General features: G+C 33.6%; 2 protein-coding genes across 4 annotated transcripts in view; both read right to left on the bottom strand.

Annotated features, from left to right (window-relative positions):
• nmo (serine/threonine-protein kinase nemo) overlaps positions 1-10,830 on the bottom strand; it is a 50,706-nt gene extending 39,876 nt beyond the window's left edge. For all 3 annotated transcript variants that reach the window (XR_015812213.1, XM_088203504.1, XM_088203519.1), the window contains exon 1: positions 10,497-10,830. Coding sequence is in view for 2 of the 3 variants with exons in the window: in XM_088203504.1 (XP_088059630.1) it covers positions 10,497-10,732 (236 nt within the window). In the remaining variant the exon portion in view is untranslated. The remainder of the gene's footprint in view (positions 1-10,496) is intronic.
• Positions 10,831-12,720: 1,890 nt separating this feature from the next.
• LOC148237694 (ubiquitin-protein ligase E3B) lies at positions 12,721-22,423 on the bottom strand. Its single transcript, XM_088203488.1, has 17 exons — positions 22,215-22,423; positions 21,816-22,055; positions 21,500-21,752; positions 19,353-19,541; positions 19,103-19,291; positions 18,742-19,034; positions 18,554-18,678; positions 18,323-18,494; positions 18,133-18,251; positions 17,895-18,067; positions 16,723-17,005; positions 16,342-16,652; positions 16,160-16,275; positions 15,969-16,098; positions 14,576-14,740; positions 14,388-14,499; positions 12,721-14,321 (listed from the first exon to the last, which is right to left on the bottom strand). Exons 1-17 carry the CDS (start codon positions 22,310-22,312, stop codon positions 14,149-14,151), a joined length of 3,141 nt encoding a protein of 1,046 aa, XP_088059614.1. The 5' UTR covers positions 22,313-22,423; the 3' UTR covers positions 12,721-14,148.
• Positions 22,424-23,576: the final 1,153 nt, after the last annotated feature.

Raw genomic sequence — 23,576 nt, 5'->3', positions numbered from 1 at the left:
CCCCGGTGTGGGAAAGAAGTGAACAGCCAACCACCCGAAAACTCCTAGTTCTTACCGAGAAGACGCTACCTGGCCGAGAGACGTCTACCTGCGTCTACGGACGGCAGGTGGGCCAGAAGCAATACGTAAATGCGCATCGACACCAACCAAAGTTGACGACGCCTGGCGGTTTATAATATCGCGCGAGATAAGCCAGGCACTACATACAGGTTAGTAGGAACGAACGAGTTTCCGAAAACGAGTCCTTTGTTCGCGGAGGTGGAGTAGAAGAAGTCAGGCGAGTGCCTCTCGTTCTATAGCTACGATCAGCTGTCGCCGCGTCACGCAAGTGTCGGAAGATACGAACCTCGGCTAAGAAAAGCGCTGTCGAAATTCGCGACCCACTCGGTGCGAAAAGCGTTGCGAAAACGCGAAGCGACCTCCAAACGATCGCTAATGAAGTTAGCGCAGCTAATGGGAACAGAGCATGGGGGCAGCCCTGCAACAGCATTCGATCACTGAAGGCAAAATTAAATGTTGAAAGACAAATCTTAAATGTAAATCAGTGGTTATGTGTTATTATGCCAAAGTACAATAATATAATCGAAAGTGATTCTGGTGAAGAGAAAAATCATTGAAACTGCCGCTCGTTTCATAAGGTGGGAGTAGCGGAGAAGATATGATTCATTCTTGGATCTACGGTAATTCACTTCCCATCAACATACTCTCAGCTAAAAACCTTCAAGATAGCAGCGAAAACAAAATGAGCGCTTATTTTGGTCGAATCTCCTATGCCAATTGCGTCTCCTCACGTAAGCATAAAAAGAGGCATCGTCCAGACGGAAGCTACTCCGAAAGAAGTCCCAGAGCGACAAACCCGACGCGGCTAAGAGGTCTGGGGGAGGGCAGGGCGACGGTGGAGGATTGTGGATATCGATCGACGGGCGGCGCCAGTCGCGGCACAGCCTTTTCTCTCCGCGACCAACCAACACCGCGCAGCACACTACACCACATCGGGGCTTCGCGCAAATTATCCATGATCGACCATGATGACTTACGCACCCGTACAAAAGAGCCGCGCGAAAAGCAAATTAATGCGCGAAACGCATCTCAGATTGCAGAATATCCATAGTCATGTTGAATTTGCAAGTACCCAGCAGGCGCCCTGATGGAATTCAATTAGCATTTTTCAAGAGTGCAATCACTAAAACGACAAAGAAATGCCGGAGCGGTTGACGTGTAATTTATATCTGATTGAAAAACATCTGGCGGTTATGACCGATCATTTCAATCGCATTCTCATTTCATTGAGATATTCATTACGTCAGGGGTGACCAAACGCGAATTGGTATCTGCTCGGTTGCGCCCATACTTCGGGCAAATCTGTAAAATATATACTTAACGGTTCGATGATTACTGTCGATCTTGGCATATTATCCCAAAATGAGTAAAAAGTTTTTTTGAGGGCAATAAAAGCGAAAGAAAAAAATTAATTAAAAAAATATATGTATTATTTTATGTCAATTGATACACAGGTGTCGTTTTTGCAATATTTTATTTTTTCGACACGTTTGGTTCATTGAAGTTGATGTGCCAGAGGCACTTCTTGAACCTCATTCCACCAATAAAGTATTTGTAAACAAGACAGAACTGTAATATTTTTATGTCAAAAGTTGCAAAGGCTTTTGAAACTGTGTACGCGGAGGTGATGAAAAAGTCAATGCTTTTACAACAACGTATTTAAGTGAACAAGGATTTTTACTCTAATGGACATAAAACAATGTGCAGGAATCAACTGAGCCCCGAAGACAGTATTAAAATTGCACTGACATAAAAAATCAGGGTTGTAGAATCGGAGTCGTAGTATTTTAGAGTCGTAAAAAATCGACCGACTCCCAACTCCTTTTTATAATTTTATTTAACACGCGAGTGCGTTTATTTTCCGCGCTTAAAATAATCAAATCTGATTTAAGACCTTCATAAACGCTGACTTATAAGGAATTATTTTTTAAGATCTAACTCAGTTTAAATCACGGATGGAAAAGATTGAATTTAGATTTAGAATTATTAAAGATTTAAGATTAGATTTAGCGAACCTGCCAAAATAAAACTAGCGAAACAAACTTTTTTTCCTTGCGATTATAATTATTAAATTTGTTCTTTTTTTATTAAATATAAATATTTAATTTTACTTAACATATATCACGTATATAGCTGTTTTGTTCTTACTTTTTTACGTATATCATTATAATAAGTCAATAAAAAGGTGAATTAGGTAACCCTTTTTGCTTAATGATTTTTTTAAATACTTTTTTTTTATAATTAAAAAATAGAGGATATATTGTTTATTGCTATTAATTACAGGATGATCCAATTCGAGTTTGTTATATTGGCAGCACTGTAAATCAGACTGCTGTCAATAATCATGCGTGTTCAATACACTTACGAAATGGATCGCTTAAACGCCCCCGTATAACGCGTTAAAATTGTTCTACAGAAATAACAGTTCTGTACGAATTGTGTATGGAAATTTAAAAAACTACACGAAAAAGATTATGGTAAATTTTATTGTCCTACTGAGAGCAAACAATTCGCAACGTAGTGAAAAAAATTGAAGAGACTGGAAGCGTTGGAGATGGGGGTAAGGCCTGTGCATCATCGTGGCACCCGTAATATTACTGCTGTAAATGAAAGTGTGGTCGAAGACCTGGAATTGTTAATTCGTTGGCGGTCGCAGCTTTGCGCTTTTTTATGGTTCTCTTTGGCGCATTTAGTATTTGGACTTACACCTGCACCATTATAAAATTCAAAATAAAAACACAAGAACTGAAGCCAAAAGACCATGGACAACAAATAATTTAAGCAGATTGTGTTAGAGCAAATAGTAATAAGCAAAATTTCCGCATATGGGACGAGGAAAATCCTTATGTGATTCGCGAGAGACCATTACATGTTTGGTGCCCATTGTGGTCAGGCGGCGTCATTGGACCTTCTTTTATGAAAACGATGAAGGTCGGACTATAACAGTCAACATGAAAACCGATTATTTTTGGCACGAAATCGAATATACTGATGTGGAAGACAACTTGCCAAACATCGGGTGCACCGTTGGACGTTTTACGTGAACAGTTCCCAGGTCGCATTATTTCACGCTTTAGTGACGTCGACGTCGTTGAATTTTTTTTGTGGTATTTAAAAATAAGAGCACAACGAATTTTTACGCACACACAGTGAAAATGTATTTTTTCTTATACATAGTAATTCATAAATAACAAATGGTTCAGGGTTTTCAAACGTTTTTATCTCGATAAAATTTTAATATGCGAGCAATCAAAATATGTCCATGAGTTTATCGGCGTCACAGATGTTTACATTTTAAGAATGTTAATTTTCTACCAAATGATATTGACAGTAAAACAGCGATCGACGACAATGACCTCAGCCAACTCGAATCGGTATAGTTCGCCGAATTTACCGGTTCGAACGCCGAAACAAACCGCGATCGAAGAACACAAACGCACAAAGCGTCGACTGCGGCGCATTCGCATGCGCTAAAAACACAGTTTCGTAAAAATGTCCCCTAATATTATTATAAAAACTAGGCCGCCTAGTTCCGGGTGTCTCGCACGGTGTGCGAACACTTTCGATTTCTAAATATAAAAATGAACGTTATTAATAAATCGTTAAATATCACGTAAACCCGGCTGAGTAGACCGGTCGATTTTTGCATTCACAACAAACATCGCGGTAGTATGAAATAAAAGCATGGTTTGCGATTTCCACGCTTCTTCTGTATAATTTTACCTGGAGTACCGTTACACGATAATCGATCCTTACAACAGGATCCTCTGAGTGAACAAAGCAATATCGTCAATGGTATCCTCTACTTGCCAAGCAATGGTTGATAAAAAAAACTCTTCTTATAACTACATGAAACTCGATCTTAGTCGCTAATGTATTTATTTTATAGATCAAAGTAAAAAACGATTTTATTTTGGAAATATATCATATACCGAAGTATCTCGGTCGTACACATCAAAAATATAAGAGAATCGATCGATCGAGGCCGAGTGGAATCCGGCCAGGTTGAACGCGAAAAAAACGAAGGTTAAAATAACCTTTTTTAATAAAGTTCAATTGACATTAATTTACAAACGCTGATAACGATAAACGGTGACGATCTTTTTCTTTAATTTTCTCCCAATTACAGAATAATATTAATCTTATTTTGCGTACATACGCTTTTACACAACACGGCTTACATTGTATATTTGAACACGTGTATGCTACAATCGACGGTGTTGTATCGGTTACGAAAACAGTTAAAAGCGTGCAGTTCGTTTATAAACAGCGAACTCGGTTAAACAATATTTTGAGGTCGGACACAACTGAAACGGTTTATTTTTTTTACCTAAGTCAACGCTTGCGCGACTTTTCCACCACGAAACAAGGAGCAAAAAGAGCAATTAACTCAATTGATTACAGCGAAAAAGTAAGTTTTTTCTACAACCTGAGAACGACATATCGACCACAGTGCTCGCATATTTATACACGAGTAGCGTATAAACTCGATACGGATTAAGTTGATATTGGAATTCAACGTGGGTTCAATTTCTGACACGACGAATCGATCATTGTATTACATATCTGAAACGCTCGGCGAACAGTTAGTCGCGTGACATATATAAATTCGATTTTTTTTTAACATGGGTATAAAATAAATATTTACACATTTTGACAAGCGCTGTGCCGCCGAACACGTGCTCTGTTTGAATTTCTCGGAATTCAGGTACGCGAGGCAGGTAAGCGTTCACACAATGTAATTTCTACGCAAGCAGGTAAAAAGCGAGCGATCGTAGAACGTTCTTCTATCGTCGGCATTCACGTAGCCTCGACTTTCGTGCAGTCCATTCGCAGATACACAAAAATAGAATGGAATAAGCGTGAGGCTGAAATTGGTACGGTTTTTGTACTGGAGATAAATTTCATACTACTTCTTTTTACAGAATTCCTATCATGGCCATCTAATTAGTGATCAAAATTAAACTATGGAAACGTCATGAACGAATCCTTTTCTAGCGCGTGTTTAAAGAACGAGTTCAAAAGCCACGGAGCGAGCCCAGCCTGGTTCGGGACGATCGTCGAAACCAGTTTAATACAAAAAAAAAGAGTTCTAGCCCCGCAATAGGGGCGGCTCCCCGCCCCCGTCCATCTGCTCGTCCCGCCGTCGAGTACATACATACAAAACCTGATAGGGAGAGTTAAAAACGAAGGGTTCATATCTATTTCTATAAATTTTGAATAAACGCTATCATTTTATCGGTACTCAGATTGAATGATACGCGGTAGGAAAGGAGAGCGATTTTCACACATGCGTCTTTGTTACACACACAATCACTTTGGTACGTGTAATTAATTTCACGCGCGTATAACGAAGAGAAATTTTATTTACAACCCGACGATGGCAGAATATTGTAGTGGCATCGTAAGCTCGTGTACTTCCGAGAGCTGTAAAAAAAGTAAATTTACAATCCAATAAAACAAAACACATTCGAACGCAACAATTACTACAATCGACGATGATGATAATAATGCAGCAAACGTCTAAACGAGTTTATTTGTTTTGAATCACTGCTTTCGTGAATAATCATTATCTTTCCCGCGGTGCAGCTAATGTTCCAATCGTGTTTAACTCGCCAAGGATGATTCGATTTTAGCCTGTACACGTACATACTTATGTATGCCGCGTTTATTTGCCTTGACACTTTGACATTGACTGAAAAACAAACATACGCAGACTGCGTCGGGCATTCAAAAGTATCCCAATAAATAATGCTGAACATAACCAAATAGTGTCTCATAGATTAATTTATTTATACAACTCGTGTTTAAAATTAATCGCGCTTTGTTTAGTCTGCATATTAAAACATGCTAGCATAATTAAACGCAGTGATGTAGTGAACATAAACATAGTATTCCAATTTCAAACGAAAAGGGTTATTGTCAGAATTGGAATCGAATACGAGCTTGATTGTTTATACCCGGAATCGTAACATATGCGTGTTGTATTTATAAAACAATTCGAATGCAGTTCAACAAAGCTTATTTGAAAATAACGACAATGTAACAGAATACAAACGAGAATCGATAGACAGAAAGGCGTCTGATCCGCAAAATTACACGAAAATTTAAAGTGCTTCCGAGAAATTGTGCCGAATTAGGAACGTTGCCAATAATGTAATTTAAAATATTAACTAGGGAGGCAACATGTCTGAGGTCCACTGAATGAACGTAGGAGAGGATTTGTTCGATGCATTGTTGTATAGTAAGAGCGCAGTGCACACCTGTCACAACGCACACAAACGGCGCTATAGGTATGTAGCATAAAGGAAGGAAACTACACCTTAACAAACAAGACGGCCAGGTTCGGGCTTGCATAAACTTTTCGGTTCGAGAACGATATGGTCGACTAAAAATATTTAACTAACGATTTTTCGCAAAGAAAACAGAAAAAAAACGAACTGCATAGAGAAATACAAATTGCCGAAATTATAATTATAAATATTTACGGATAGTCCATGTTAAGCTTCATTATGCAAAATCACACTGCAATGCTTAAACATAATTTGGCAACCATAGCAAACGGTCAGGAGGTTAATGACGTTGGTGCTTACAGGTCGAACACCTGGGATTTCCTATGCGACCTAACCCATTTTCTCATATTTGATGAATCGATTTTTCCAGTAAAAGATACTTCATTTTTCTAATAATATCAAATTAATACTGACGAGTTTCAAACATGGTGCGCTTGCATACTTCGTATATTTTATTTCCAACTAACGATATAAAAATCAATTGAAAAACACTCAAAGTTGAAGACGCAATATGGGACCCAACCGCTCGCAGGGCCATGTCTTGAAAATTATTACGCTATCTTTTTTGAAATAAAATAAAAAAGAAAAGCGTATTATGTACATTTGTGTTAGTTAGGTAGCGATACATAATATCGTAGGTATAGAAAAACTCGAGGTTGAGGTGTTATTTTATATAACATTTATCTAGCATAAGAACAACCACCGTCATGAAAACATCATACATAATATTTCCCGCAAATTCCGTAATTATATCAGCTTATTTGGGATGAGCAGACGAGATTGTTGGGAAGTAGATTAATCACACCCTCTTCTCAACCTTCCTACTCCACATGACTTTGAAATCACCACTGGAATTGTAATTTCAAAACAAAAGAGAAGTCTTATCATTTCATTGTTCTGAAACTAACATCAACGTAAATAAGTCGGTGAAATGGGTTAAATCTTATCTGAATAAAATAATCACGTTGTTCTCTCGTTGCGCATTTTTATAAATGACATATATTGAAGGTTACTATCAAACTTCTACTTTTAAAATAGTGAAAGTATTATCAAGAAAAATATTAACAGTGAAAAAACTGCACGCGAAGATGCATTTAGAATTCTAAACGAATTTTAATTTATTATTTTACTAAAAAATTAATCAGTAATAATTCATAAACAAGTTTCGGCAAATGTTGAAGCATTAGAAATGGCGTCTAGAATATTAAATTTATTTCGTAAATATATGCGCAGGGCTATATTATAAAATAATATAGGATTAAAAAGTTCTCCCTGTGCATTCATATTATATATGTAGATAATTACTCGCTCAAGGCTAATGTTGTGTTTGATTTCGCAAAAGTGGGGCTAAACAGTGAGTCAAATCGCAACGCACGAGCGTGTTCCGGGGTAAAAAACTATTCAACAAATACTATCCACGATGCCTCTCAGTACGGTGATAGAAAAATAGAGAATGGTTTATGTGTTTAATTAACAAGCTCACGCACTTTTCTGCTAATTTCTGCAATAATCGCACTGACAGCATCTTAAGTGCTTAAAAATTACACTTTAATTCGGAGTGTAAAACATATCATCCAAAATCCCATTGTTTAATTTAATTATTAAAATATATTACGCAAAAGGTTTAATTTGAAATTAAGAACCTGTAAGAGCACATAACCAAAACTTGAGAGTGAACAATAGGTATGTTTACGTCATTTACAAACAGAAAAAATAGCAGTGAATCAAGATTATTTGCGACATTCCAGAATATGTTTACAACGTAAAATATTTAAGACATGTTTTATTAAAGAAAAACATACGACTTATAAATTAATTAAACGTCCTTATATGTCATACAAAATAATACGCAATTATCAATTTAGATCAGCAGTCACCCAACGTTTTACGAATGGGAGCATAGTCTGAGAACCATATTTTTTATAAAAAATAGAGGAACATAGTTTGAGAAACATCAATTTTGTATTAATGTTATAATTTATTTTACCACTTTTCTATTAATAAATTTCGTTTATTTATTTTACATATTTATAATATATTATTCGGCTTTTGTAGATTTTTTATATCATCAAAACAGATACTTTCAAATTAAAAAAAAATTATGTTAATTTATTTCGTATCTTTTAATTTATTGGTATTATTTCCTATACAAATCATTAACATTAATTAAAATTAAAAAAATATTTTTTATCTATTATTTCTTCAGTTATACATGTAAATATATAACTATCTAGGATATCTCAAAACAGTGAAAATTGACCACCGTACATGTACGGCGATGATACTCCTCAAAGGGTTAATAAAAGATCAAACATTAATTGACATTTAAGCTTGATTGTTGAATACGACTATAAATAATATCATATATAACATAATTAAAAGCAATACTTTTGAAAATTAATTTATTATATGCAATGCAAAAAAGGTTCATAATTAAATGTTCGCATGGGTTAATCAAATGGTTAAATGTTAAACATTGTGTGTTCAATGTAAATACATACTTTATTTACCACATGAATTCTAACGACCTATATAAATTCATTCAATTTTTTTTTTAATTATGGAATGTTAATGAATGCGAATGGTTAGGTGAGTACGGAAAAGCATGCTTCTATTCCAGGAATCATCCTGAATTCCATCCTTGCGAGTGAAACTGATTCCAGGAATCACACCTGGCCTCAGAAAGAAAGGGTCAAGTAGTGAAAGCGCAACCTCCACTGGGCAACTTTAGAGCGAGCATTCCATGAAATACTTTACCTACTCCATCCACCCTATGAAGTGAAATTTTGTGCTATAAAATATGTAAATACTTAATCCCTATTATTCAACTTGTATTTATAACGTGTAAATTTATCCAGCTTATATTCGGAGCATTCCTATATTTTTATGCACCCGGTTATTATCGAAGAAAAATGGTAGTTTTATAACTGCTTTTAATTATGTAAAAAATGTATCACTAGATCACAACCATAGACAAAAAAAGATTGTTTAAAATGTTTAGTAGTGAATGCCACTAAATGGTTATTATAAATATTTTAATTAGTCCCTGTCATAAGGAAAGCAGTATCACAAAACAGCAAACAAGTAAAAAATATTCTTAAATATTATTGCAGTTTATGACTTTCTGTCTCAGCTAATAATTAACTTAATTATTTAAAAAGCTCCATTGGAAACGACGCATTCTTGCCAATTAAATACAAGTTTATTTATCGAAGAGTTCTAGAGTTGAAATAAACTAAAAATTTACTTTCTGCAGCAAATTGGTTGTTGCAGATCATACATTTTCGAAGTGCATAAACAAATGTGGAGGATGGAAGAATAATTCATAGCCCAATTCGTTCAACTTTTGGAGGTGCAATAGTGCGATGCGTTGTCGAGCATTGTCGTGCACGAGAATTGGACCTTTATTAAGCGCAGACCGTCAATCGCATTAATATGATTTTAGCCAAACCTAAGATTTTTTTGTTTCCATTCAATTAGTGCGGCACCCGTTTGTCATGCTTTTAAATTTTGCTAGCTGTATACTGGATTTCATGCAAGCTGCGATCAGATTATTGCCTTAAATTATCAACTGAAGAAAGAGGAATACGCTACTTTAATTTAATTCACACAACAATCTTTGTTTTGGTAAAGTGCAGTTTTGAACTCCTATTTTCCATCTCCAATGAAATAATATTTTCATTTAAAAATATAAAGTGTGGTGCTTTTGGAAAAATAAATCTGTGTCAGTTTTAAAGAATAGTCAGTAGAGGATTAAATCCGTGTTGTTAGTAAACGAGAATGAATTAATATATTGATATAATATTAAGACGACAATAACAAAAAAGTGCGTAGCGGCTCTGTGACTTTGGAGGGGTGGGGGTGCGTGACCGGCGACATTTCGCATCGCCGGGGGGGTGCGTGACCGGCGACATTTCGCATCGCCGGGGGGGTGCGCGCGTTCGAAAAGATCGACAAGCGCTCAGATCGATCGCAATAAAACGACAAAAATGCACATATTTGTCTATTTTATACCTGGGATGTTGATAAAAAATATATACCTGGACTTAAGACGGCAACGTTATCGTTACGACCGACTCGAATATTTAAAAATAAAAATGGAAGCCTTTGTTCGTCAAGTTGGCAATAGCGGCGGGTACTGACCAGACTACTCCGAAGGCTCCGTATCCGATCGGCCTGTCAGGCTGTACGTCCTGGGGCGGAGGCTGCGGTGCTTGCGTCGGCGGGGGCTGCGGCTGCGGCGGCGCCGGCGTCGGGTAGTAGGGCGGCGCCTGAGGCGGGGGCGCCGCGCCGCCGCCGCCTTGCAGCAGCGACATAGAGACGCTCATGGAGACGCGCGAGTGGCGCGCCACGCTGGCGGGGCCCCCCACGCTCGCCATGCCGGCGGCGTCAACTGCGGCGCGCGGCCATCCCCGCGGACGATTACGAGACACCGAAAGCGCGGCAGGCCGACCGCCCGCAGCGCCGCAACGACACTGAGCGAACTGGTGCGATCAACCGATCGCAGCGCCTATACCCCCTCCACTCTACCCCGTTCCCTCTCTCCTGCGAGTAAGAACTATGCGCCGAAAGCAAACGATATATTATTTTTTTATATTAATGGAAACATTTCCATAGTACATTGTTTGAACATACATATGTACATCTTTTTTTGCTTTTCTTGTCTGGGGTAAAAAATGCATTTATCCAAATTAATTCCAGCTACTTTTAAGTGATTGTCACTGAGATATATTTATAATCTTTCATGACAAGTGTTCCTTTAATCTGATTGATACCGGAACAGTAAAAGCAGAGAATCTATCACAGTTTAAGCCACCTTTTTGCATAAAAATGAGTACTTTTTATGCAAAAAAAAAACCAAATTCATGACCATTACAACATACTCTACAAAAGATAAATAATTATTATTACTAGCTCCAGTAGTAAATTAAGGTCGCTTAAAGTGTTTAATATATGTTATAGATACGTACAAAACTTAGTGCTTATAATTTTCAATGTTTTAAAAAAAATGTGTTTAATTTTTGTTTTCCAATTTTCTAATGCAATTAAATATGCCAGCTGCGTTACAAAATTATACCACAAACTTTCACTGTATTGTAAAATACCGCATTTACCACAATTAGCCTCGTGCCTGCAAGTGGTAGTATTGTCACTATCGCTATTGCGTCAATATGTGGAAACCTCAATGAAATACAAAATTCAGATTTATTCTTAACACAAGTATTATAACACTTGATAGTACTTGGAATTATAATTCCAAGTAACAAATTGAAACGTACAGGTCGTATGTAGATCTTTGAATGCGTCGGTAGGTCCTTCTTGAAGTCGTCGGTACTTATTGGAACGAAGTAGTAGTCCAAGCGTCAATGTGTAGTGGATTCGAGTGTGTTTAGCAGGCGCGTACGGTGAGATACATTCCCTTTCGCTCGCTCGCGTGTTAAGTGACGAGAGTAAGGGAGAGATATGGACGCGCGTTACATGCGTCCCGCATGCCCATATCTCTCCATATCAATTTTTATTTGAATAAAATAAATATTCAGAGAAAAATCGTAAAAGTTATTATTTTTGATTGTATAATATGCACTTATTAGGTATAGCTTGAATTTTCAGCTACCGGATCTCCGTTCCTTTATCTATTAGCTTATACATTTTCACGGTGCAACAACAATAAGCACAGGGGCCTGATCTTTTTTAGGCGGCCCTGATTGACCGGCGTTATTTATGAATGCTACAAAAATATGAAATATTTTATTTTCTATTGAAAATCGATATTTAACTACTACTAATTTTTGTATTTACTTGAAATATGGATGTATCTATTAGTGATATTTAAAAAATATGTGCACCGGTGCTCTTATAATATCAGTGATCACAGAATATTGTGCACGTGTGATCTTATGGCATTGAAGTGGGTATAAAAGTTTTTTGTGAAACAAAATGTTATAGTGGTTTCTACTTGCCTTCAACAGCTGATTTTAAAATAGGATTATTTAGAGACATATCTAGTAAACAATTGCGAAAATTTAATAACAAGAGCATTATAAAATAAATTACAGTAATAAATATTTATTCATGCGGCGCTCTGGTCTAAAGATCGTGGCTCCATTGTAAACCACGGAAATTCGTTGCTATAGGAACGAATTTGAAGTTTGCGATAGTGTCGCCATCTATGTAATCAAATTTATAACACGACAGGCCCGAGAGATGGTACTTTATAATTTATGATTATTTTAAATACTTTTTGCAGGTTACATTTAATATTTTTTTATGATTTTAATGATATGACGATTGAAAAGCAAAACACAAAACAAGTAAAAATACTCGTATGGTGTTTTATAGGTTACGATGAATTAAAATAAAAAAGTAATTCGACATAAATAAATACTATATTATCACAGAAATTTTTCATATGTAGTTGGATTACATTATCTTATATAAATACAGGTTATTTGTGTATAATATTTATATTTGATAAATAAACAAACGTTTAATCGAAAACGATTACTGATGTAAGCAAGATGCAATGGTGTTTCTTTGGTAAAATTTTAGCTCTCGAAGCTGGTCGATCTCAAAATTATTATCACGAATAATCACAAAATAATAATCATAAATCTGTAGTCACATAAATACTCTTCGATTTAAATGTGATTTATGTTGTAATAAAATATATATTTACACGTTTCAGTTTGCAAACGATATATGTATATCATACATGATCCTTAATAACAAAAATACACAAGAATATCTGGAACGTTTAATTAGATAAAGCTTGACCATCAATTAATTAGAATGGAAAACAATGACAATTTTATAAAATATGTCCAAATAAAAATGTAATAGCACTCATAAGATTCAAGTATAAATATTTAGGAACTAAATATATATTGTGTTCACAGTAAAAGTAATCACATTGAATAAATTTAATCGCAACATATGTTTTAGCTTAACAATAGCTTAAGATTTAAAATATACATTTTTTGTTAATGGAAATAATTTGCGATAACTTAGCATACCTAGTTGATAAATACATACATATACTTATAATTTAAAACAATTTTAATACAATCATATCCGACTTATGAATATCTAAAAATTAATTTCGAGAACTGACTACATAGAGCGAATGTTGAACAATTTAAATAATGCAAAGAGAAAAAATGTATATTATATATAACCCTGTTATCGTTCCGGCTCGACTATGTTTACTTTTATTTCAAAATATCGTTTTGCACTAATCGTCAATTTAAGGGACGTTCTCGTCCGACGAATTTCACGATAAAAAAATATTCTTTTCTTCAACTAAAATCGATACAATTCCCATATTATCGTCAGTCTCCAAAAATTTTACACAATCGGTGATTGCTATAGATTGATGATGAGTTTAAAAGTAGCGACTAATAACTTCGCAGACTACTTTTAAACACACCGCTGCATTTCTATTTATGTGGTTTATTATTACAAATGTACAAAATATATGCATATGAAATATGGCACCCTCTAAGGCTATACATTATTAATATATACATCAACATTTACGAGCAAATACAAATCTATATCTTCACTACAAAATACAAAGTTTATATAATCTTCCATTAGATAAAACGCTAATTTGATTACGCATATACCTTTTTATATCGTTAAACAATCAAGAAAGAAACGTAATATATCGCACCAACGCATACCCGAGTTAAATTTAAATCGTTAACAATACATTGCAAACGATGATAATCAATCAACTTAAAGCTGAAATGTTATAGACATTGGAATTAAGCTTCAAGTAATAGAATAACGTAGATTAAGACAGTTCGAAACCGGTGTTGCTGTTAACAGCGTAACGAAGTTTATCACGTAAGGTACTACGTTTTTGATAATTTGGAAGCTTCAATAGGTTAAAGCATGTGGATGAAGTCGGCAAACGATTGAGGGGATCCTTTTTTCGAATCGTGAAAAATCCACGAATTACACTACCTGTTATAAAATGAATATTATGATTTATTCGTAAAGCATAATTAAATAATATAAATTAATTTATACCTATAGTATCACCAGTGTCTTCATCGTCACCAACTTCAACGCAACGGATGGAAAATGGCGGTTCAAGATGAGCAAAACCAAGAAGCGGTGGTTTGGAGCATGAGGTTACAAACTAGAATATTTAGATACACAATTATGTATTTGTATACTGATATATATAATAAAACATAGTACTCATTGGATAATACCTTTAAAAACATAGCTCGTTCCTCTTCAGTGAAGTCCTTATGCAATATATCCCACAGCCACGCAACAACACGGTGTGAATCATGAAATCCACCATAATATTGGGTATGTCTGCGCAAATCTCTCAAATCCAAAGGAGCAGTATCTCCACTGATTAGTCTTTGTACCTAAAACCATAACTATTTATTTAATTCATCGATTCTTACAATTAAACTAAATCATATACACACATATCATATAATCACATTTAAATGTATGATTATAAATTATAAAGATATGTTAGATAATAATATAAAATTGTTATAGATAACTCTATTATATAAGTAGTTAAAAATATAAAATATTTAGGAGTAATATTAAATAAACAATTAAATTTTAAGGAACATTGTAATTACATTATCTGTCGGTCCCTCAATACGTGAGGTACCGACCTTATAGATCTTTAATACATTTACTAATTAGAAAAAAATAAACTTAAAATCTCAGCTGCCCAATCTGTTACTTAAAACCTCTCGAAGGTAAGCATATTATGTGAATTAAAAATATATTAATTCAGGGATCCTTGTCTTTTTTTGTATTTATTTATACATCTTATTCAAGCAAAATTTTTTCTGTTCAGCATAATATATTTTAATAATTTTGTAGAATAAATTATTTAAAAAAGTTTTCACTGCGTGGATTTCATATGCTATTTTGGATATTTGGTATCTGGAAGCGGAAGGGGCTTAAAACAATTATATAAAAAACAATCAAAAAATTAGTAGAAAAATAGGTATATTATCTAGGATGAGAAATATGTTAAGTATAAATACAAAAAAAATAATCTACAATAGTATTATACTGCCCCCCTTCAATTATTATGCAAAATATTATATATGCTTAATAAATTAAATAAGACGACGCTGGAAAAATTACAAAATATGGCAATGAGAGTAGTTTTAAATAAAAATAGATTTACTACTCGTAGAAGTATGATTGAAAAATTGGAATGGTTTGATATTTATATATGTATAAATTAGAAAATAATATATACCAGAATATTCTAATAAATAATAAAGATATATAGAATATAGTATAGATAGAAGTATATGTAAATAGATTTAATACTAGAAATATATAAACTAAAGATATGTAGGTATAAAAAAGCGAGTACGGCCAGGGGAATATCGTATGGAGGTGTGAATTTGTAAAATAATATTTCTAGGACTTCCTCAATGAAATAAAAAAACACATTCCTGCATTAAAAAATAAATTATAACATAAATATTTTTTATATTCTGTTTTTTGTATGTATATGTTATATTTTATATGTATGTTTTGATTATATTTGTTTAGTGTATAAGCAATTAGTTATATTAGCTAAATAAGTTAATAAAATAATAACAATATCCATACCTCTGGTGTTGAGAACAATGACAGCCACTCTGGATTGATTATGGATCTAAATCCTTTGATGAAAGCGTTAGTTTGTTCTTTAATTTGCGTGTGCATCCTAAAGTGAGCCATCAGATGGATGTAGTTGATCCTATAAAATATTATTTCATTTATATATATGAAAAATTAGATATGACATAATAATAACTTACTTATTATCATTCGTTAAAGGAATGGCTTTGCCACCTGGTATCAGTTCGTGAGTTACTATATTTCCTAAGCGATCTTCATCCACCGTGAACGATAGCTCCAAAGATGCAATATCTCCCTAAAAATATTCAAAGCAAAATATGTTAAACACATATTGAATGAATATATTATTATACTCCTGTACCTGATAATGTTTTATAAAAGTCAGACTTCTATATAATTCTTTATCTAACGAAGGCAACTCGTCGATCCAGCTATACAAAGCTTGTTGCGTTTGTCCAAGAACTTGACTCAAGAAAAACGATGCAAATGGTACATCAACAACAATACCCTCGTAAACTGCTTTACCCAGCATTCTACCAACGAATTCAAAAAGCTGAAGATGTGAATCGTGCAATGCAGCAGTAGGAGAAGGATATAGTCGCGATTCAGACGTGACTCGGAATAAATCCAAAGACGGATCAAACACCAATTTGATCGTTTCTTCCAAGAATTCTTAAAAGAAATATTATTTATTATAAGTACATAATTTTACAAATGCTTACAGTATATTGAAAAAACAAACCTTTAAATACACCATCTTGGTCTATACCAGCTTCGTCGAGTCCTTGTTCGTTTATAAAACGCACCCGTATTACTCCTTTCAAGGAATGAGGTGGTAAAGCTGCTAATTGACGATATCCATCTTCTACAACTCTTCGTCGATGGATGGTTATCAGTGTTGGTCTGGGAGAAGCACAAGCTTGTTCAGTCAGACCCAGGACAGCCTTTTCGTTGGCCACGCTTCTCCGGAATAATTGAACTCGTTCGGTATGCGGAATTATGTGTGGCATTTTTTGAATGAGTAACTAAAATGATTTGATATTGGTTATAAATAAATAAATTATATATACAATATATTTAAAACAGTTACTATATATTTGTATATCATGATGAACAGAGACGAATCTAATACATTTGTTTAGTATTACAGAAGGATATCTGGCATCTAACTAATGTTCCAAAAAGAAGATATTCTGTTGTATTGGCAACACGTCAAAGGAATGTATAAAGATAATTATCCACGTCTTCAGATATATTTTGAAAGAAAGTGACAACGTAGACAGGCTTTGGGTCATAGGGAATATTGAATGAACAAGAGTGATGGACAAGTAAATATTTTTATTGATATCTAAACAATCTATGTATTGGGTCAATATTCTCAGAAAGGAACAGATCACATTGTAGTCTCTGAAGGAAAGAAAGATTGACCCGCTCTCTTGATGCTGGCTACTGGTTTGAGTCTGAAAGCGTTTGCCGAGCTCATTAGCTCTGGCTGGGTTTTTGAATGGCTTTTAAATCAAACTTAGTACTTCAGTCAACAACCCCTGCAAGAAGATATCACCCAAGGGAAAAGTTAAGGAATCTGTTCCCGCCTATTAATCCCACCCTTTCCTATGCAAGGGTATAAAAATATGCAGCCGTTATAAAACATTTAAAAATATTCGTTAATTTTTAACAAAAAATACTATGATAATTTTCTCGAGAAATTTGCTAATTTTTTAAATGAGAACTTTCAAAATTAAAATTTCCGCGTTAACTTGAGCATGACAAGGAAGGGGTCAATAGAATATTGTTAGTTCCTAGTGGAACATTGTTGGTTGGTAGGATCAATATAAACTGAGTGACTTTTTGCAATATTGTACTACACAAAAAGTAGTCAGAACTAATTATATAATTCTATCATAATTTACTTACTTGTGGTCCTTTCTTTCCTCTATCAAGATCGGCCATGAAGGCTCCAATTCTCAAATCCTTGGCGAGCCAATGACCTGGAGGAGTGTAAGAACGCCTACAATCACGTCTATAGAGGACTTGAAGTAAAGAATGAAGAGAACCAAATAGACCAGTTCCAGTGGCACTCTTTGTGTCTAAAAATATATAAAATAAGTATCGGAAATAAGATAAATAATTTTTAAAACACTTTTTTTATTACCTAAGAGATTAGACAAAATGCCTTTGTAGAGAAACAAGTTTAAAAAATTAGACATTGCAACAAAATCTGATAGTTTAAACGGATGTTGTTGCTCATACATTTCCATGTCATCTAAAATACTGAAATTAAAAATAAAATAAAATAATAAACATATATGACGAACTCAAGAATTTATTCTATAGATACTAACGTGACGTAATGCGTCAAACAATCGGCGAACAAAATCAATATTTGAAACTCTGGCGCTGTAGTCTTAGTGTTTATCGCGAGTAAATCGAGAAACGATTTTAAACCACAGTTTGGTCCCAACGAGCAGAGAAAAGTCCACAGATAAAACAATATCATGTCATGATTGCACAATCCTAAAACCAAATTTATTGAATATTTGTTTGACAAACAAAAGTATTAATTTAGTACAAACCTGTTAAAATATCTAATTTTAATTGAGTCAAAGTCGACAACGCAGTCTGATACATGGAGCATATTAACGCTATGTTTGTACATTCTGGCGAACCAAGTTTTCTGAAGTTTTTACCAGAGTTTAATCTAAAAATATATATAGATAAATTATATACGTTTAATTTACTGAATAATTAATTAGACATTAACCTGTTTGTTCTCGATTCAAAGGCACGGCGGATGAAGTTTGTTGTAATACTAGTGGATGACGCAGTGGAAGGAGCTGGACTGGGAGCCGACTCTAATAGACGAGTCAGGGGTGTCTCTAATAGACGACGCAATAGAGGTCCACTCCAAAGCTTCACAAGTTGCTTACGAGCATGACCTGCACCGGTTCCGCCGCCTTGACTCACCCACCCAAGAACTGGATGCCAACTTCTTAGATTGCTTTGTTTGTTTACGACCAATTGCTGACAAGATTCTAAAAATCTTGTAACTACCACCTAAAAAATATATAGAAAATCAGTATTGTAACATTCAGATTTTAAGATAAATATAATGTATGACTTACAACAAACGATGGAAAATATAATTCACAATTTGATCTCTCATCAATACTCGCTAATTGTACAAGATTTGCAAGAAGACAAAGAGCATCGTTTCCTTCCAGAGTATTAAAAACCATACGTAGATTTTGGTCAGCGCTCAAAAATTCAATACACTTATCGAAAATTTGATGTGATTTAAAAACAAGGAGACACTGTAATGTAAAAATATAATTAAAAACCCTGCACTATCGAATATTTTTCAATTTAACTTACTTCAGGTGTAATCTGTTCCATGTGAAGAATCACACTCGGCACCGATAATATCTGAAGAATATACATTGTGAGCAACTTTTCGGAAAACTGCGAAGAAATCATTGGACGCAACGATAGCGTTATAATAGCAGTGAGAGAAACATTTTTCAGGAACACTCGATCGCGACACAATCCACGAAGCATCAAAGACTGAAATTTTATCATATTAAATTACATTCCCAAATCGTGTTATTATATCGTCAGTTTAAACGAAGACCGTCACAAACAATTTTCCCTCTAAGATCCAATCCTATATATAAATAAGACATCCAACATTTGCAATCCTTAACCTTTTTACATAGTCAATAGAGCTTCAGTCAGCTTGTCAAAAATAGCATATGAAATCCAGTTCTAAATTTTGTTTTTGTATTAATTTTGGAATCAAAGATATTTTTGTCATTTTTCTTTAATATTCTTGAGAGATATGCTTTAAATATGTTTTTAAATCTATCTAAAGAATGTAAAAAATATTAAAAAAATACAATTTTACTTAAATACATATTAACGTATACTTGAAAAATACATAAAATAGGTTATATATAACTATTATTACATAAATATTATATTCTAACAAAAATCTCATTTTCAGTAAAATTTAAATTTAGACTATGTATCGAATCAGGGTATTATTGTACCGGGCTTAATATTTTAATAACTAAAATTTCTGATTTGAAACGATTTCATTCAGACGAAACAGTAATAATATTAATATTTTTTTCCCCTGCAAAAAAGATATTTGTTGCCTTCCTATAAGGAGCTCATTCTTGCTATCGCTTTATTTTCCTATAAATGTTTTTCTTCAAGTGAAAAAACCATTTTTAGCTTCATAAAAGTTATATATTATTTTTACTGAATATTTGTAAATAGTTAAAACACTTTTCTTGATTTTTCAATATTTATGGTTTAATACTATAATTTGACAAATCCTAGTTCCTACAGAAGTGGTTATTTTTTAGGCGGGATCTTAATTATTATAAAAAAACACGTTGCCATATTATTAGGCCCACAAAGATGATTTCTGAAATTTTGGGCTTTTATGTTCCAATTTCACAACGTTATTATTTTGTGCTTGTTTATATTATTTGTTTTTCAAACATTATTTTGGTGTAAAATTTATATGTATTTATACTTTATACACATTGTTTAACCGCTTAATTCGAGTGCATCGTTTGAATAGGAATGAAATATAATTAAAATTATTTTAGACATTTTAGTGAAATTCAGTATTTCAATTTAAAACGATTAAGCTCACTTCTGGAAACGGGTGCATAATTTCAAAGAAATAGAAACACTTTTATGGACAATATGTACAATGTTCAACAGGGTAACTAATTTTTTTTATATATTGACGTTTCATTAAGACCTCTGAATAAAGTAAGATGGTTATCTAGGTTCTTTGCATTGAATTATCTGATAATAAAATGTTGTTTTAATAAAATACCGTAAAGAACGTGTTGAATTATATAATGATCCAATAAATATTGCATAAAATGTTTCGAAAATAAAAATATCAAGTGGTATCTATGATATTACACTATGCATTTAGAGAATTAACAATTTTAAATAATAAAAAATACATAAAAGCGATTGACACTTATGGAAACATAACAATTAGCAAAGGTCAGAATCAATCAATTAAAAGCACAATATTTAGATGGCGTAGTTTCCTGGAGTGCGGGGTTTAGAATATTTTAAATTCCAATAATAATATTCACTTCTGGAATTCTAGAATATATTAAATTGCTATGCTATTATTTAATTGAAATGTTTCCAGAAGAAGACATAGCAGATTGGAATGTTTTAGATCTCCATGTCATAAAAATCAATTTAGATATTCGAATCAATACAAAATTGGATTTAAAAATACAGTACTTTTATGTTTTTCAAAGAAGAAAATTATGTGTTTTATTTATTCAAATAAGTGCAAAAATAATATAAATGTTGTTTGAGTTTAATAATCGGAACACATACATATATAGCTCAAAAAGACTGCTAATCGGACAAAGTTCCATAAAATCAAATTTTTTAACATTTCTCCTAAAAATCAATTAGTTTTGTATTGTAACGAACTTCTACCGAGCTGACGATTTATTAAAAATATACAATACCTTCAATACTAAATAGTAGCCTTTGTGAAATAATGCGCCCATGATATTAGCACACAATTGCACCATACCGGGTCGGAGCTTTTCTAAATTTTTCAATTTTGTAATAGCCCATGTGTTTGTTCCGGTGAAGGCTACCAAAGTATGCAAATGTAAAAGAATAATTTGCATATCGGGTGGTGATTCTGGTTTTAATTTGTCTAAATACTGACAACATTTGAATAAAAGATCTTTTATATGAGCAATCCATGGAATACTAAAAAAATATTTTAAATTGCATAAATTATTGATTAATTGTATTATTGCGTTAGTCTCATACCTATGTTCTTTGATCAAGAACACTCCGACATACGACAGCTTTACAGATTCCGATTGTAGACTCGCTACGATATACTTGCACAGTCTTTCAAAGCGCTCTTTGTCTTTTTTGGTGTGGAATATTAAAAACAGTCGCCTAGCTGCGTGATATACGTCTAGAGCTGGTAATAGATCCGAAGTCAAGCGAGTGAACTCATCGTCGGCGTCCAAAGCCGAAGGGAACTGCTGATCGAATTGATCTCTAAAATAAAAACAAGATGGCGATATGTAAACAAAGTGATCTTCAAATATAAACATGGCAGTGTAAAATATAGCTATGATGCGGCGTGTAGTTAAACTTTTACGTATTGGTTGAGAATAATATGAGAAAATTATGAAAACGATGATGTTGTGACATTACCTGATGGTGACAGCGAAGCGTTTTCTGACGCTCCAGCCGCGCAAAGCAGCCTGCAGAGCGGTAGCGGCGGCGACGCGACGAGCCTCCGCCCCCGACATCTCTGCGCCCTTCGGCCTGCGCCCCCAGGCCTTAACAAGCCACCCTTCGTTACTTCCGACGGCGTCCTGACAGCTACTGCTGCCAACACACTGGTGAAAATTATTATTCTCATTGGTGCGCGAGGTCTTAAGACACTAAATGTTGATCATAGAATATTCACATATTAAAAATTAAATATTTCATTTAATTAAATACGGTAAAAAAATCATACCCGCTTCACTTGACCACTATTTAATTCATTGCATATAACCTAATATCTAGCTGATTGTTGCAATTTACACAGTAGTTGTCTTCGTTGCTAATAACCCTTTAACCGCGGCTGATAATTTTTGCACGTCATTTTAAAATTTACTAATATGTAGGGGAGCACCAATTAAAGCCATTCGTCATTTGAATATTATTTCAGTAAATTAAATGTTTTTAACCATAAATTATACAAAAAACATATTTCAAAGCTCAGCGGTTCAAGACACATTTAGCTGTTCGAATTATAAAAATTACACTTTATGTTTTCTTGCTTGTCTTTATATGTTGATCTAATATTTAAATTAACGTTGTTTTTTTGCTAAACCATATTTATATCCAAATTAAAATTATTTCTAAAATGCTTTGCACTGATAATTTTTTAGGTTGGAGTAATGTAAAAATAATAAATGTTTGTATGAAAAGTTGTAGACTACATTGAATTCTATAAAAACTGTTTAGAAAGCTTTCCTTTTAGTCTAATTTTACCGAAGTTATTTGAGACGTTAAAAATTGCATATGAAGTTTTGAACTGGATCGATAAAATTAGCAGTTTGTATAAAATGGCAAATGTTTGAATGCAACGTTGTGTATTAAATTGAGTTATATAAAAAGTGCTAAGAAAATGTTAATTTTTACGGATGTTATTTGAGACGTTAAAAATTGTTAAAAGTAATCAAATTGATAATAAAAATATGACTACAATAAGAGATTATTTTAAAACTCAAAAGTTTCAAAATAATCTTTGGTTGAAAAAATTGTAGGTTTTAAAATTTTAATGGGGAGAATATTTATACTTACAAAATTGTTTTTGAAATAAAAAAAATATCAGACTATAAATAATAATAATAAACTATTATCCAAATCTATCCTTAGTAAATTGATTAAGGTTAGTAATTGATTAGTGTCTCAGGGTATTCGGAACATTAAGTTAACAATATTTACTTGTGACGTAATACCAATTGTCATCTTATTTACGATTGTAATCAGATTCGCATTCATTATTTGCATCAAATATTG

The sequence above is a fragment of the Plectrocnemia conspersa genome, unplaced genomic scaffold (genome assembly GCF_051122295.1).
Source record: "Plectrocnemia conspersa isolate PC_06_02 unplaced genomic scaffold, ASM5112229v1 ptg000002l, whole genome shotgun sequence".
Lineage (NCBI taxonomy): Eukaryota > Metazoa > Arthropoda > Insecta > Trichoptera > Polycentropodidae > Plectrocnemia > Plectrocnemia conspersa.
The sequence above is the reverse complement of the archived record's forward strand: the minus strand, read 5'-3'. Positions and strand labels throughout refer to the sequence as shown.

Coding starts and splice junctions, on each gene's coding strand:
- LOC148237694 (XM_088203488.1), bottom strand. CDS start 22,312: ATGTCGGGGGCGGAGGCTCGTCGCGTCGCCGCCGCTACCGCTCTGCAG. Junction 18,495..18,553: donor AAAATTAGATATTTTAACAG/GTTTGTACTAAA, acceptor ATTTGGTTTTAG/GATTGTGCAATCATGACATG. Junction 17,006..17,894: donor GAGGAAAGAAAGGACCACAA/GTAAGTAAATTA, acceptor AAATCATTTTAG/TTACTCATTCAAAAAATGCC.